Here is a 17924-nt window from a genome sequence, read left to right as displayed (position 1 = left end):
ACTCAAAATACGTTCTTGGAATATTTAAGCATAATGTTCTGGTAATGTTTTTAGCGGGAAGTTTTTATTTGGTTCCCAGAACGTTCATTTTAATGGTAGGAGAATGTTCTGTATAAATGTTATAAAAGCATGCTGCCACAACCTTCTTAAAACATTAAGCAGAAACATTTTTTAACATAGTACCCTAACATTTTAGGAGTGTTTGCAAAAAAACTGTTAAAAAATGTTTTTTGATAGCGTAGTTATAGTAGTAGTTATATATCCAGCAAGAATATTTGTTTGTTCAAAAAACGTTCCTTTTTAATGTTAGGAGAATGTTCTATATAAATGTTATAGAAATATACAGCCACAACCTTCCTAAAGCATTAGCAATAACATTTTTTAACATGATGCTGTAACATTTTAGGAGTGTTTGCAAAAAAACTTGAAAAATAAAGATACAAAAACAATGCAAACATGTTTGATCATAAATTTCAATAAGCTAATCAGCTAAAACTGGTACATTTACTGAAATGTTATTAATGTGCACTGTCCCTATACAAATAAATGAAATAAACTAAAATAAGAATGTTTAAAGAAAACACTGTTTGGACATAACACTAACATTCTTTAAACATTTCTATTGCCACTTTAAGGGGGCAAACATTAAAAAACAACCAACCTGGAAAGTTTGTTGGTCACATTTTATTTTACTTTTCAACACACTGATACATAAAACAGTTGTAAAATTTTGTGACAACAGGTGAAAATGTGTAGATGATCAATTTCAAGGACAAACTTTAAATATGTAATTTTTTTTTAAATTTCAGCATACATGCTGTGTCAGCTGTTGACTGAGAAACAACATTGCCTCACAAATGCTTTAATTTACCAGGGACAAGTAATAAAGGGAAAGAAATCCACAGTGAAAGTGAAAATAAACTGAGTGCAGCGAAGGATGCTCCACAGCCACACGCAATAATAACATTACTCAGAGAATTGAGGTGGAATTGTCCGCGATGACGTTTTAGCAACGAAGTTCTAAAATTGTGAGATATTTTACATTCTTCTTTTTTGATAAAAAAAAAAAATCAAAATGCCATGCTGCATCATAGGAAACAGAAGTCATTCAAACTAAAAGTGATCTTTACACTTGAACATAAAAGTTTGAATTCTTTTGCCCTCATTTCTTTTTTTAAACATTCAACCAACCAGCTAAAAATGGCCCTGTCACCAGTTGAGAAACACTGGTCTAAAACATTTGAGACAAACTGAACTTTAATTGACAAGAAAACCTATTACTGTTCAGAGCCTGGAGACTCCGGTGTGGTGATGTGCTCCTCAGGTGCTGCCTCATCTTCCTGACCAAGAGTTGTACTGTCCTGAGTCATGGAAGTTTCTCGATCCGTCTACATGACAAAATGTGAATGAAAATCAGAATAATGTCTGACTCATGAGGACATTTTTCAAGCCTAGACCAGCACAAGTGACTTTCTAATATAAAAAGATACCACCTCTACAAAAACATGCAATATCTGCTCACAGTTTGTATCAATTTGTGCTTTTTGTATTAATGCTTAACACTAACCTTAGTTCCTCGATGGGGAGCATATCTGAGGGTATCTGCAATTGATGCTTCAATCGTTTTCTGAATGACCTTTGGGTGGTTCCTTCGGCAGGCCTCTGAAGATAAAGAAAGACAGAAGAAGTAGAAAAGGAAAAATCTGCTGCTGAAAATTTGTGGGGGCGAGCTTATTTAAAAAAGCTGATAGTTGACGTACAGTACAGGCCAAAAGTTTGGCCACACCTTCTCATTCAATGCGTTTTCTTTATTTTCATGACTATTTACATTGTAGATTCTCACTGAAGGCATCAAAACTATGAATGAACACATGTGGAGTTATGTACTTAACAAAAAAAGGTGAAATAACTGAAAACATGTTTTATATTCTAGTTTCTTCAAAATAGCCACCCTTTGCTCTGATTACTGCTTTGCACACTCTTGGCATTCTCTCCATGAGCTTCAAGAGGTAGTCACCTGAAATGGTTTTCCAACAGTCTTGAAGGAGTTCCCAGAGGTGTTTAGCACTTGTTGGCCCCTTTGCCTTCACTCTGCAGTCCAGCTCACCCCAAACCATCTGGATTGGGTTCAGGTCCGGTGACTGTGGAGGCCAGGTCATCTGCCGCAGCACTCCATCACTCTCCTTCTTGGTCAAATAGCCCTTACACAGCCTGGAGGTGTGTTTGGGGTCATTGTCCTGTTGAAAAATAAATGATCGTCCAACTAAACGCAAACCGGATGGGATGGCATGTCGCTGCAGGATACTGTGGTAGCCATGCTGGTTCAGTGTGCCTTCAGTTTTGAATAAATCCCCAACAGTGTCACCAGCAAAACACCCCCACACCATCACACCTCCTCCTCCATGCTTCACAGTGGGAACCAGGCATGTGGAATCCATCCGTTCACCTTTTCTGCGTCTCACAAAGACACGGCGGTTGGAACCAAAGATCTCAAATTTGGACTCATCAGACCAAAGCACAGATTTCCACTGGTCTAATGTCCATTCCTTGTGTTTCTTGGCCCAAACAAATCTCTTCTGCTTGTTGCCTCTCCTTAGCAGTGGTTTCCTAGCAGCTATTTGACCATGAAGGCCTGATTGGCGCAGTCTCCTCTTAACAGTTGTTCTAGAGATGGGTCTGCTGCTAGAACTCTGTGTGGCATTCATCTGGTCTCTGATCTGAGCTGCTGTTAACTTGCGATTTCTGAGGCTGGTGACTCGGATGAACTTATCCTCAGAAGCAGAGGTGACTCTTGGTCTTCCTTTCCTGGGTCGGTCCTCATGTGTGCCAGTTTCGTTGTAGCGCTTGATGGTTTTTGCGACTCCACTTGGGGACACATTTAAAGTTTTTGCAATTTTCCGGACTGACTGACCTTCATTTCTTAAAGTAATGATGGCCACTCGTTTTTCTTTAGTTAGCTGATTGGTTCTTGCCATAATATGAATTTTAACAGTTGTCCAATAGGGCTGTCGGCTGTGTATTAACCTGACTTCTGCACAACACAACTGATGGTCCCAACCCCATTGATAAAGCAAGAAATTCCACTAATTAACCCTGATAAGGCACACCTGTGAAGTGGAAACCATTTCAGGTGACTACCTCTTGAAGCTCATGGAGAGAATGCCAAGAGTGTGCAAAGCAGTAATCAGAGCAAAGGGTGGCTATTTTGAAGAAACTAGAATATAAAACATGTTTTCAGTTATTTCACCTTTTTTTGTTAAGTACATAACTCCACATGTGTTCATTCATAGTTTTGATGCCTTCAGTGAGAATCTACAATGTAAATAGTCATGAAAATAAAGAAAACGCATTGAATGAGAAGGTGTGTCCAAACTTTTGGCCTGTACTGTATTTTAAGATGTGCTATATGTCACTGAAGGATAGACTTTAAATTCTTGATGTCTTTGTAAGTCCACTTTGCATGTGGGGCATTGCTGCAAAGCTGTTTTCCTTATTCACTTATGACAGTGGTATAGGGATGGTATGGTGCACACTTTAAAAAAGTATAAGAAGATAACTGATATATAATTTCCCTGCTGTCATAAGCTCGGTCTGTAATTCTGCTGGTCACATCTATCCAATAGCACAGCCACTGATCAACAATGTTGGCCTGTCTTGAAATCTGTTTCCAATGTTTTCGTGTGCACTTGTCTTCAAATTAAATTTGATTATCATTAAATTGAAATCCATGGTAAAATTGGCAGGATAAGCTAAATACACGAGGTGCCACAGACATACAGTACAGGCCAAAAGTTTGGACACACCTTCTCATTCAATGCGTTTTCTTTATTTTCATGACTATTTACATTGTAGATTCTCACTGAAGGCATCAAAACTATGAATGAACACATGTGGAGTTATGTACTTAACAAAAAAACGGTGAAATAACTGAAAACATGTTTTATATTCTAGTTTCTTCAAAATAGCCACCCTTTGCTCTGATTACTGCTTTGCACACTCTTGGCATTCTCTCCATGAGCTTCAAGAGGTAGTCACCTGAAATGGTTTCCACTTCACAGGTGTGCCTTATCAGGGTTAATTAGTGGAATTTCTTGCTTTATCAATGGGGTTGGGACCATCAGTTGTGTTGTGCAGAAGTCAGGTTAATACACAGCCGACAGCCCTATTGGACAACTGTTAAAATTCATATTATGGCAAGAACCAATCAGCTAAAAGCAGTGGCCATCATTACTTTAAGAAATGAAGGTCAGTCAGTCCGGAAAATTGCAAAAACTTTAAATGTGTCCCCAAGTGGAGTCGCAAAAACCATCAAGCGCTACAACGAAACTGGCACACATGAGGACCGACCCAGGAAAGGAAGACCAAGAGTCACCTCTGCTTCTGAGGATAAGTTCATCCGAGTCACCAGCCTCAGAAATCGCAAGTTAACAGCAGCTCAGATCAGAGACCAGATGAATGCCACACAGAGTTCTAGCAGCAGACCCATCTCTAGAACAACTGTTAAGAGGAGACTGCGCCAATCAGGCCTTCATGGTCAAATAGCTGCTAGGAAACCAATGCTAAGGAGAGGCAACAAGCAGAAGAGATTTGTTTGGGCCAAGAAACACAAGGAATGGACATTAGACCAGTGGAAATCTGTGCTTTGGTCTGATGAGTCCAAATTTGAGATCTTTGGTTCCAACCGCCGTGTCTTTGTGAGACGCAGAAAAGGTGAACGGATGGATTCCACATGCCTGGTTCCCACTGTGAAGCATGGAGGAGGAGGTGTGATGGTGTGGGGGTGTTTTGCTGGTGACACTGTTGGGGATTTATTCAAAATTGAAGGCACACTGAACCAGCATGGCTACCACAGCATCCTGCAGCGACATGCCATCCCATCCGGTTTGCGTTTAGTTGGACGATCATTTATTTTTCAACAGGACAATGACCCCAAACACACCTCCAGGCTGTGTAAGGGCTATTTGACCAAGAAGGAGAGTGATGGAGTGCTGCGGCAGATGACCTGGCCTCCACAGTCACCGGACCTGAACCCAATCCAGATGGTTTGGGGTGAGCTGGACCGCAGAGTGAAGGCAAAGGGGCCAACAAGTGCTAAACACCTCTGGGAACTCCTTCAAGACTGTTGGAAAACCATTTCAGGTGACTACCTCTTGAAGCTCATGGAGAGAATGCCAAGAGTGTGCAAAGCAGTAATCAGAGCAAAGGGTGGCTATTTTGAAGAAACTAGAATATAAAACATGTTTTCAGTTATTTCACCATTTTTTGTTAAGTACATAACTCCACATGTGTTCATTCATAGTTTTGATGCCTTCATTGAGAATCTACAATGTAAATAGTCATGAAAATAAAGAAAACGCATTGAATGAGAAGGTGTGTCCAAACTTTTGGCCTGTACTGTACATTATGGTGTGTTCAAGGCCAGCTCAGGAAAATGACTATTCGGCAGAGGTAAATGAAACTGTAGCCTATATTCAAATACAACCAATGGCGCCACCAGGGGGTGGCCAGGGGTGGCCACGGCCCCCCCTATAAATTTGCTGGCCACCCCACTGGCCACCCCACTCGCCAGTGGGGACCAGGCGTTAGTGCGACCTCCCATAGGTCCGACTACCCATAACTCTGACTACCCGCTAATCCGACCATGCAGGTCTACGGCGAGTTTTATCGTTTTAGTCCCATAATGTCGACTGCCCATTAATCCGACCATTTTAATGCCATTATTCCGACTGTCGGATTTAATACCCAGTTGACTGACCGCCTGTTAGTCCGATCACAGCGCTTCCAACACGAAGCAGTCTGTGCATTTCTCCCTCACTGCGCCGGCACGGACTGTGAGGACAGTTGCGTTTATCTCATCGAAAGGAAATCACATCCATCTGCTATATGTGACCTACATGCCCTTATTTGGATAACACATTGTGGTATTCCCTACACATAAAGCCTATTGACAGCATAATGCGCTCTGGCTGCAGATGTATATTAAGAATTAATCGGTTCTTGCAGCACGTCTACATAAAGTATTTTGTTAGAGACAAACCATCCATCTGTCTGTCATCTCACCTGTACTAACGTTTTGCCTAGCCTTGACCAACGAATTCATCAGCTTGTAACAATTCGCCAACAGAAACTGAGGCTTATGTCACAACTCTACTTTTACAGGTCACGGGAGGCACAGGTTCACAGTGCCAAGCTGAAACCCCTGATATAACATGAAACCCCCAAAAAACTTTACTCTTTTTGCTTTCAAAATGCAGCAATAAATTGTATAAAAACGAAAGGACTCGTATGGTTAGTTTAACTCAACAATTTTAGCGTAATTAAATTGAATAAAACTCAAATTAACACACGTCCGGCTCGGATGATTCACTCAATTTAACACAGAAAACAAATAACCCCCACTGTGCATTTACTGCTTGTTTATTAATTCCAGTCACGTTTTATGTGTGTGAGATCCTGCTTGTGTGTGCATGCACCTTGAATATCATATGTGAGGCTATTTCATAACTAAAATGGTGGTGAAAATATTTAAGTTTGCTAGACGGCATTTCTCTGAGCCATTCGTTAAAAGGAAATAATTTTTTTGCTGTGGAAAGAAGGCAACATAATGTGGAATTAAAGGTTAAACAATCTTTGCTTCCTTTAATTTAGTTTGGATAACAGTAATAGCCTAATAGTAGCTGCAGCGGCAACAGCGTTAGTTGCCAACAGCTGTGGTGTTTTTATTTCTTTATTACAGATATGCAACGTTATTTGGCCATGGTGATCGCCGCTTGCTGTAGGTTTGCAGGACTTCTGTTTTTCTGCTGATGTTGTGTTTTTTATCCATATACACTGTCTTGGTTTGTCGTGTGAGAGATAGTGAGTTTTTGAGTATAGACGTTTGTTTTTGCATCTTCAGCACCAAGGACAGCGCTTAAAGTGATGTTATAACCGCTGCCTGTAACAGGCTCGGGGACATCTTCAGCACCAAGGGCAGCGCTCTTACGGTAGTTCTTGTCTGCTTTTGTCATGTGGTGAATTCTACCGTTGGCCTCCTTATGGAAAAAATGTAATAAAATTTGCATTTGTTATAACTTCTTAAAGGAGCAATAAGCGAAATTCATCATTTCTAGATTGAAGGAATTAAAAAATTGCTATGTGAAGAATTAGAGGTGTAATTTCATCTGGAGTATAGCATGACCTCACACACCCTCTCTCTGTGTTGATCTCCAGCCCCTTGTTTACAAGCCGCGCGTATGGCAGTGCGTATTTTCGAAGTGAAATGGCACATGTCTATTTTAATTAGTGTTACAGTAACGTTAGGCACATGACGCTATGTCGATTCAATTAAATTTAATGTTACAATTGTAGCATGGGTTAATGTCTGGAGCTTGAGTTATTAGCGGCTCGGTCCCAGCAATGGGTCAGGCGTTACGGTTGTGTTAGGTGAGTAGCCTGGCAGCCCAGCTAACATTTGCAATTAGCATTGTAAAATGTAGCCCGGCGGGCAGCCTGGCGGGCTGTGTTTAGCTATTTCCCTGCCTACTTCAATGATGATGGTACCTGTAATAAATGTAATATATTTGCTGAGATGGAGGCGAGGCTCAGTGACTAGAAGAGCTGGTAGAAGCGCTCCATAGCTGTAAGTTACTCCAGTAGCCGTAGTAGCTCTAGTGCAGTGTTGCCAACTTAGCAACTTTGTCGCTGTATTTAGCGACTTTTCAGACCCCTCTAGCGACTCTTTTTCAAAAAAGCGACTAGTGACAAGTCTAGTGACTTTTTCTGATATTATTGAAGACTTCTGGAGACTCTGTTGTGAGAGCATGTATCATTCTTATTCTTCTCAACGAGCAGCGGATGCTGCCGTGGGCTCCTCTCACGCCCCAAAGCACTCACAGACAGCCCAGTCCTCCCTCCCAGCTGCAGTCAGAGCAGGAGACGTTAACCCCTCCACGTCCAGACTGCAAGTGAATCGCGCATGCGCAGAACCGCCGCTGGCTGATCCCGACCTGGTTTACAGTCAGGGCGGGATGTAAATGTAAAATTTTCTTTGTCTAATATAAATCACTGAAAGAAGGTTCATTTGTAGTTCTAAACATATTCAGGGTGTTTTTTTACTCAGTTTTTGTCTTTCCCACGACGTTATTCCTCTCTCCTACAGCAGCCATTACAATTACATGCATATGGACAATTATGCAAATTAGGCGATGACGTCATTTAGCGACTTCTAGTGACTTTTAGGACAGCCAATAGCTACTTTTCTTACTGAGGAGTTGGCAACAGTGCTCTAGTGCTAACTCCAGGAGCTAATGCTAACGTCCCTACTCTGCGTGAGCCGGAGCCATGAGCCACGGGCTCATGGAGAAGAGTAGGAACGTTAGCATGGCAGCCGACTAGTGCTAATGCTAACGTCCCTACTCTTCTCCGTGAGCCTGGCGGGCTCGCGGGCTCACGGCTCCGGCTCACGGAGAAGAGTAGGGATGTTAGCGTGGCAGCCGACTAGTGCTAAGGCTAACAGGAAAGCAGGGAAATAGCTAAACACAACAGAGACTGAGAGTGAGTGAAAGACATTGCTAACTTCTAAACTAAGCCAAACTAAGTTGGCTGTTTGGTTTTATTTCCTCACCCCTGCGGCGAGTGAATCTGCCTGTAGTGAAACCGGGGCTAACCGGTGCTTCCTCCTCAGGCTCCACTTCACTCAGCTGCCAGCACAGCCAGTTAGCCTCCGCTAGCTTCCCAGTTAACGTTAGCGCCGGCTCTCCGTTTGGATCCAACCAGAGCACCGAGCCCTGGTTTGTTATTCAGGTTAATGTGGGAAGAAGCAGCGGGTATATCGGGCAGCTGAGTGAAGTGGAGCCTGCGGAAGAAACACCGGGACCATCTGGATGTAATAGTCCACGGAGATGCTGCGGTGCTCGGCTGCACAGACAAGGCGAGTGGGGTAGGGGGTGGAGAGCAGAGGTAGAGGGAGGTGTGGCTCATGACACACTATGTTTTGGTCTACAGGCAGTGCACAACAGCAAACCTAACGGTGAAACGATTTCTCTTTTTGCCCCTTTAATGTTTAATTTGTGTGTAGCTTATGGCAGCCAGTCAGCAGCCTAGTGAGTGGCGACGTGCAATGCACTATACAGCAGGAAAAAAAATACAATGATGTTACTCATTCATTCATTCATTCAGTTGGCAGTCCCCCTTACTTCAAACATCTTCCTGTGTATGGGGAATACCAGGATGTGTTATCCAAATAAGGGCGGGAACTGCCCATTGGTCCGACAGCCCATTGGTCCGACATTCCATTGTTCCGACCATATTAAACCCATTGTTCCGAAGTCCGTTCCGAAATCATCATGATGCCCTGTGCTTAAGGTCTGGTTAGGTTTAGGCACAAAAACCGCTTGGTTAGGGTTAGGAAAAGATCATGGTGTGGGTTAAAATGAAAAAGAAAGTGACAAACACATAAGCTGTAAGCCTGCTTCGCCTCAAGCCTTTCCCAGCTCACCCAGAGCCGGTCGCGGCGCACCATCAAGGTAGAAATACGCCCACCGGGAGCCGTTCAGCACCGCGGACCGTCGGACTAATGGGATGTCAGACCAATGGGCTGTCGGACCAATGACATGGACCCATAAGGGCATGTACGTCACATATAGCAGATGATGTGATTTCCCGTCGATGAGATAAACACAACTGTCCTCATAGTCCGCGCATAGAGACATTGCAGCTGTTTAGTGGTACCGCTGCTCTGTGTTTTAAAAACAATTAATTGGCTAACACATATACATAACACAATAAAACAAGATTATTGTGGAACTCAAAATGTTAACTGTACTGTTATTAGTCTATGCACATTAGATCATTAGTAACATTAAATGTAACACAATAAACCAAAGTATATCAGTAGGCGTTTCCTTAAGTCTTTCTGATAGTTTTTTACTAGCCTATATACTACAATAGTATAATAAAATCCTGAAATTATGGCTTTTAGTTTTGGTGTGCCACACCAAGATTTTAAGTGGCCCCATCTGGCCACCCCCTATGAAAAAAAAATTCTGGAGATGCCCCTGAATACAACGACAATAAAAATATAAAATGTGGCTTTGGGTTGTTATTTGGATGAGAAATGCTTGTTTCCCTGTAATTTAAAATAGTCTGTAATTCTGATCTGTTTATAATACATATATATTTCCTCATCACTAAAAAAAAATCACTAAACACAATAGACATAAAATACCACATTAGTATGAAAAGTATCAATAGTGCTATTGAGTCTTATAAATAGCAATGATCTCCATCCCTGATTGAATGAATAGCACGAGTTGTGGTCCAAAATCAGAGATAAATTTGATCAGTAATGAAGTTGAGATATGAAAATACTATATGCATTGCAATGTTTCATGCGCCTAGCAGGTTGGGTTAGCGTTAGTGGTTACAGTTACAAAATTACAAAGGTAAACAGTGAAAAGGTCTCAAAAGATTGCAGTCAAATAAAAAGAAATATAAAAACACCCACTTACTGATTATGACTGGACATATCGGAAGGTCCTGAAAGTTCTTTTTTCCCTTGAGACCCTTCATACTGTAGTTGGCCCAAAGGGCATTGGTACCAATTTTTCTCATTATCCGTTGAACTGACTCTGCAGGAGTTTTACTTCCCAGGAGAAAAAGATAATCGATCTGAAAAGAAGAACGATATAGAAAATTAGCATCCTATAGGAATAAGGTCATGTGCAATCTCATCAGCACTTTAATTTGCAGTATGCACTTTATATTTACACCTAGTATCACTTTATAATAATATGCAGTGGAGCAACGTGCAATTTTCATTAGTACTTCTTGATAATCTTTGTAAAATTTATTGATATGCAGCAGCACTTGATACTGATATGCACTAGCACTTTACAAGGCATCGTGCAATTTAGATTAGCAATTTTTAAATTTGTCCTCATACAATAACTATGCTATTATCTTTACTATTAATATAACATCACTAACGTTACATAACATGCTCTCTGCTCACTGTAAGTTATATTAACGTCCTCTGAGCGTTAGCTGTTATTTAGCGCTGTTATCCTCTCTGCATCTTAAACTATTCATTTTTGCTTTAGTCTTCATCACTGCTAATCTCCCGCTGTACCTTAAACCTTTCACTGCTCAAGCACCCAGCTCTGTTCTTCTCTTAGCGACTATCATGGTGGTGTTTGTGGTGCTAGCTAGCGCAAGCTAAAGCCTCTTGTTTCTTGCCTGTCTGCCTTGGCGGGGGGGGGAATCGAATAATACCCAGTGATTTTCAAATAGTACTTGTGCTTGAAATGCCCGTCCCTACAAAAATCAACATGTGCTGTTTAACTCCAAGGCAAAGACAACAGCTAATGCACATTTCTCTAGTTAGCTTAGGCTACTGTGCTACATCAGTAAATTAATCATGCGGCTGAAGGACAAGCTACATCATAGCTTAAATGAAATAATAAGAAGGCAATAAATGTGTCAATTTGCATCATTTCTGCATGTTAACATTATTTTACAATGTGGCAGTCTTACCTTAACCATCACAAAAAGTGGGGAGCTCGTCACTGAGTGAAAGGTGGGGCGCAACGAACAAGCTTGGGAAAGACCGTTACCAAGATTAAGTTTCGATTTTGTCATTTTGATTGACATAGCGAAACAACCAATGACAGCTTGAAATCCACCGCCTTTCCTCAAGGCCATTACACATTGACCAATCAGACATATTCCATCTTAATTCAAATAGATAGATAGATAGATAGATAGATAGATAGATAGATAGATTTTAGAAACGCCATATTTTGACTTAAAATGTATCAAAATAATCAAACACAGTTAATATGTCATGTATTAAAATAAAATTGTTATGCAAAAAATGAAGGCATTTTCATCTTCCCAATATGCAAATAACAAAATACCATGTTTGTATTGATTCACATTATTTGTATTGAATATATTTTAAATACAACAGAAAAAACGGAAAATTCCTGGATGGAGTTAATTATTATTATCATTATTCTTATTTTTATTATTATTATTGTTATTATTAGTAGTAGTACTAGTAGTAGTAGCAAAAACACTGCTAGACACCTGCCAAACAGTTGAGTTTGAGGTTAAATCAGGGATGCAGTACATCCTTGGCTGAAAAGACTCCCGAAGCATTTGAAAATGTATCCTTTTATATTAGAAAGTCACTTGTGCTGGTCTAGGCTTGAAAAACATCCTCCTGAGTCAGACATTATTCTGATTTTCATTCATATGTTTGTCATGTAGACAGATCGGGTGACATCAGCTATTTTGGGTAAATTTTGGTAAATTGCTTAGGAAACCAAGAAAAAGCCATGTATGACATTAAATTGTGTTTTTATAGTTGATAAGGACAGTTTTTAATATTTTTGTGTTGTAATAAAATATAATTGTTCAGGTCCCACAGCTTTTGAAACTTCAGCTGGCCACCATTTTTTAGATGAGCAGAGTTCAGGTAAAATGGGCCACGTGATCGGCTAAAATGAGCCACTCAAACTGCAGTACTTTCTGATAAAACAATCTAATTAACTCCAATTGTAACACACATATAACATAACATTGAAGCAACTTTAAAATAGTTCATGATTAATAACACTGAAGTATTAAGAATTAATAACTAGAATAACATTAACATTAGTTCATGACATAGCAATCTTGGAACTCTGTGTGCATGTGTTTATCTGTGTTTGTGTGTGCGTGCACATGTGTATCAACACTCACTGGCCACTTTATTAAGTACATCTTGCTAGTACTGGGTTGGACCCCCTTTTGCCTTCAGAACTGCCTTAATTTTTGGTGGCATAGATTCAACAAGGTGCTGGAAACATTCCTCAGACATTTTGGTCCATATTGACATGATGACATCACACAGTTGCTGCAGATTTGTCGGCTGTACATCCATGATGAGAATCTCTCATTCCACCACATCCCAAAGGTGCTCTATTGGATTGAGATCTGGTGACTGTGGAGGCTTCCTCTAGGACCTCTAAAACTTCCTCCAGGACCTCTAAACTTCCTCAATGACCTCTAAAACTTCCTCTAGGACCTCTAAACTTCTTCTAGGACCTCTAAAACTTCCTCTAGGACCTCTAAATGTTTTACAAATAACATTCTGCATCAATAACATCCTAAAATATTTTTAAAATGCTATAGTAAGAATGTTCTTACTTTGTCACAGAATTACATTTCAGGAATGTTTTACAATTTTCATTCTGCAGCAATAACATCTTAAAAATATTGTATTCTGCATTAATAACATCCTGGAAACATTTTCAGAAAGTTAAAGTAAGAATGTTCTTGTTTTGTAACCATAGCATATTTCAGGAATGTTTTATAAATCATGTTCTGCACCAATAATATCCTGAAAATATTTTTAGAAAAGTAGAGTAAAATTGTTCTTGTTTTGTCAACATGTTACATTGCAAGAAAGTTTTATAAATCAAAATCTGCATCAATAACATCATAAAGATATTTTAAGAAAGTTGAGGTAATAATGGTATTGTTTTTTCACCATATCATAGTCTGGGAATAATTTACAAATAATATTCTGCTTTAAAAACATCCTAAAGATGTTTAAAGAAAAGTTGCAGTAATGATGCTCTTGTCTTATCACCATCATATTTCAGGAATATTTTAAAAAATTACATTCTGCAGCAATAACATCTTAAAAATATTGTAGGAATGTTATAGTGAGAATGTTCTTGCTTTATCACCAAATTACATTTTAGGAATGTTTTACAAATCATATTCTGCATTAATAACATCCTGAAAATATTCTTTGAAAGTTGCAAATTGAATGTTTGAACACAGTTAACAAAAAACATTAAAGGAATGTTTTAAAAAAGACTTTCTGATATCCCAAGTATCAATAGCATCCTAAAAACATTTTAAGACAGTTATAATAAGAATGTTCTTGTTTTGTCACAAAATCATATTTCAGGAATATTTTATAAATCTCATTCTGCATCAATAACATTCTGAAAATATTTTTTAGAAAGTTACAGCTAGAATGTTCTTGTTTTGTCACAAAATCATATTTCAGGAATATTTTATAAATCACATTCTGCATCAATAACATCCTAAAAACATTTTAAGACAGTTATAGTAAGAATGTTTTTGTTTTGTCATCATATTACATTTCAGGAATATTTCATGAATCTCATTCTGCATCAATAACATCCTGAAAATATTTTTAGAAAGTTACAGTTAGAATGTTCTTGTTTTGTCATCATATCACATTTCAGGAATGTTTAGCAAATTACATTCTGCAGCAATAACATCTTAAAAATATTGTAGGAATGTTATAGTGAGAATGTTCTTGCTGTATCACCAAATTACATTTTAGGAATGTTTTACAAATCATATTCTGCATTAATAACATCCTGAAAATATTCTTTGAAAGTTGCAGATTGAATGTTTGAACACAGTTAACAAAAAACATTAAAGGAATGTTTTAAAAAAGACTTTCTGATATCCCAAGTGTCAATAGCATCCTAAAAAACATTTTAAGACAGTTATAGTAAGAATGTTCTTGTTTTGTCACAAAATCATATTTCAGGAATATTTTATAAATCTCATTCTGCATCAATAACATCCTGAAAATATTTTTAGAAAGTTACAGTTAGAATGTTCTTGTTTTGTCACAAAATCATATTTCAGGAATATTTTATAAATCACATTCTGCATCAATAACATCCTAAAAACATTTTAAGACAGTTATAGTAAGAATGTTTTTGTTTTGTCACCATATTACATTTCAGGAATATTTTATAAATCTCATTTTGCCCTCAAAACATCCTGGGAACATTTTAGAATGTTACAGTAAGAATGTTCCTCCTTTGTTATTATCTAACAAAATCTATGGTGCTTATAACATCCTTAAGACATCTTTTGAATGTTATAATTAATTAATTGTTTTGTCTTAGTTTTGGTTTTAATGTTACAAGAACATTATTTGAAAGGATAAACATCCTTAAAATGTTTTTTGTATGTTAAATTAAAACATTTTCTTTATAACGTAAATAGAACTTGTTGGTAATGTTAGCCAATGTTATGGGAATGTTCCCTGCTAGCTGGGAATTAGCATACACATGTGTCACCAGGCAATTCGAGTCACAATCACCTGGATATTAATGGAATGTACTCCCTTATGGTTCACATAAGTGATGGCTTGGGTATCTGGGGCGCGCAACTGTACATGTGTGCAGTCGATTGCTCCTAGTACCCCAGGGAATCCACATTTCAACAAGAAACCTCGCTTCATTTCCAGTTGGCTCTCAGGTGTGGATGGAAAAATTATGTGCTCATTTGCATGTCGGACTAGACTAGACGTCACTGCATAGCCAAACTGACAGCTCTCTGACTGGTCCCCGCCACCGTGGCCACGGCGTGCTGGAAAGACCCGGTGGCGAAGGAGGTCAGAGCCACTGTCACCTTTACAGCAACAGGAAGAGCACAGGTGCCACCGGGGTGCGCATCAGAGGCCACGATGCGCGTCACCACTTGGACCACCTCGCGGGGTAGATGTAATTTGTTCCTGTGTAGTGAAAAAGAGTAAAATGACAATTACATTGGACATGCCAGTATTCCAGTCATTATTCGTATGGCCCACCTGCATTCCACCTCTGTCATGCCCAAATAGGATGTCCTTTGATGGTACACCCTCTCTGCGTAAGTCCTCCTCCTCCTCGCAATAATGTACTCCATCTTTGTAGATCACGTTAAGCAAGAACATTTTAACATTTGTATAGGCATCACATGAAGCACGTAAACCCTTAAGACACCGAACATAACTTACAATTTGTTGACAGCGTTTCTCTTGTGCGTGCGCGCGCTCTCTCTTTCTCTCTCGCAGTCTCACTCTGTTTCTTTTCTATTGACTTTTCTAAGATGACAGATGCTGAATATATGTACTCCCTATCTGATGCTGTGGCTGTTTGTGGTTGGCTGAGAGGGATGTGAACTCATTAGTTTGCAGCTGTGTTAATCAAATCAGGTTGGGTTTCCATTACACGTGCCAAATGTGCCAAACGGCGCCAATCCCCTTTGATCTGACATCAGATGTGATGGGACAGTCAATATAGAGATACATTTATGTGTTGATTGCAGATAGTTGCATTGAATAGTGTTTTTTGTGGGTATTTATTGCATTGTTAACGTGCCTGACATTCTGGAAACCTGCCTGTGAGGTTTTGGTGACGTGTGCGCACTGTCCACCAATCAGCCAAACTTTCACTACACCGGCTGCGCTCCGCCTGCGCTGACAGTAGACCTGGTTTCAGCCGAGCTTTTAGTGCACCTTCGGCATAGCCTTGCCAAGCTGGCAGCTGCGCCAAGCTGCATCTGTCGACACCTCCCCCTGCTGCGCCACCACACCCATCTCACCCACCCATGCCACCCTGCGCCGCGCTGCGCCGGGAAACTAGAGGCCATAGTCTTTCCATTTAATCTCACTAATTTAATAGCAACAACACATTTTAAGTTTTTAAGAGCTGGAAACTACAAGGCTCTGTGAGGTGTGTGGGAAGTTCATAGTGTGTGTGCATGTAAGATTGCATCTGTAAACAATGTGTTTACCAACAACATTTAGAGACTAGCAGTGCCCAAATGTTAGACCTCCTCTTGTGGAAGAAATTTATTGTAGGGTAGGATAAACCCTATGAGATGCATCATCTCATTTTCGAGGGGGTCCTAACAAACATTCAACAAATGAAGATTGACAGTAAATCACACACAAAATATACAATATAACGGTTACATAACAAACATTGACAAACAATCTGATACCAAACAAAACAAACAAACAAGCAACAACAGCACACACAACAAAAAAATATTACAACCTTCATCTACCAAATAAATAAAATCAAAAATACATAATAGCAGCAAAACAAGGCCAAAACAAAACAAAACAGTGAGAGTTTTAATGAAAACAAAAACAATTAGGTTTGAAATGAGAGAACAGAATTTTTTTAAAATAAGAGAAATGATGACAAGGAACGAATAGTTAGTGGTAAGTTATTCCACTCAGATGGTGCTCGGAACATGAAAGCCTTTTCGCCAACTTCCTTCGTTACAAAAGGAACTTGAAAAAGTGAATGATCAGAACTTCTTAATGAATAGTTTGATGTACAGGGGATGAGAAATTGTTTCAAACAGTAAGGATAATCAAAATTAATACATTTAAAAATAAATTGAAACCAGTGAAATTGGCGTCTCATGTCTAGGGGTAGCCATCCTAGAGTGTCGAACACTGTACAATGGTGTGTGAAAAAAGAGCAGCCTAGTATAAATCTGCAAAGTGTGTTGTAAATGACATTTTAAGTTGATAGAGATCAGTTGTAGCTGCACTGTGATAAACAATGTCAGCATAAGCAATTATTGGTACTATAAGCTGAGTGATGAGATTTAATTTAACACTAACCGTAAAACAATGTTTGTTGTGATACAAAACACCGACACCAAAATGAACTTTCCTGACAATATGTTCAATATGAGTTTTGAAAGTGAGTTCTGAGTCAATCCAGACACCAAGATATTTAATTTTTTCAACTTTTTCAAGAATTTTGCCATCATTGCATTTTAGCATTAAAAAATTAGATTTGGCTTTAAGATTCTGGCGCACACCAAGGAGTATTGATTGAGTTTTTGTTTTATTTAATAATAGTTTGTTAGCTAATAACCAGGTTTGTAAAACATCAAAATCACATTGTAGAGCTTCTTGAATTGATAAGACAGAGGGCTTCGATGTGTATATAATTGTATCATCCGCATAAAGCTGTGTATGGCATTCGGAAGAAATAAGAGGGAGATCATTTATAAATATTGAGAAGAGGAGGGGTCCTAAGGTGGAACCTTGAGGTACTCCATTTTGTTGAGTAAGCATATTTGATTGTTTTCGATTGTGCAAATATGAATTA

At 39.2% G+C, this 17924-nt stretch overlaps 2 protein-coding genes across 6 annotated transcripts in view; one reads left to right on the top strand and one right to left on the bottom strand.

The window, feature by feature from the left end:
* The window catches only part of trpm4a (transient receptor potential cation channel, subfamily M, member 4a), a 222187-nt gene that overhangs the window by 6470 nt on the left and 197793 nt on the right, over positions 1–17924 (top strand). The window lies entirely within an intron of this gene.
* On the bottom strand, positions 675–11564 carry LOC144458693 (uncharacterized). Its single transcript, XM_078161747.1, has 4 exons — positions 11515–11564; positions 10491–10650; positions 1568–1662; positions 675–1388 (listed from the first exon to the last, which is right to left on the bottom strand). The coding sequence occupies exons 1-4, from the start codon at positions 11521–11523 to the stop codon at positions 1278–1280; spliced, it is 375 nt and encodes a 124-aa protein (XP_078017873.1). The 5' UTR covers positions 11524–11564; the 3' UTR covers positions 675–1277.

The sequence above is a fragment of the Epinephelus lanceolatus genome, chromosome 18 (assembly GCF_041903045.1).
Source record: "Epinephelus lanceolatus isolate andai-2023 chromosome 18, ASM4190304v1, whole genome shotgun sequence".
NCBI lineage: Eukaryota > Metazoa > Chordata > Actinopteri > Perciformes > Serranidae > Epinephelus > Epinephelus lanceolatus.
Note: the sequence above shows the minus strand (reverse complement) of the source record. Positions and strands in the feature narration are given on the sequence as shown.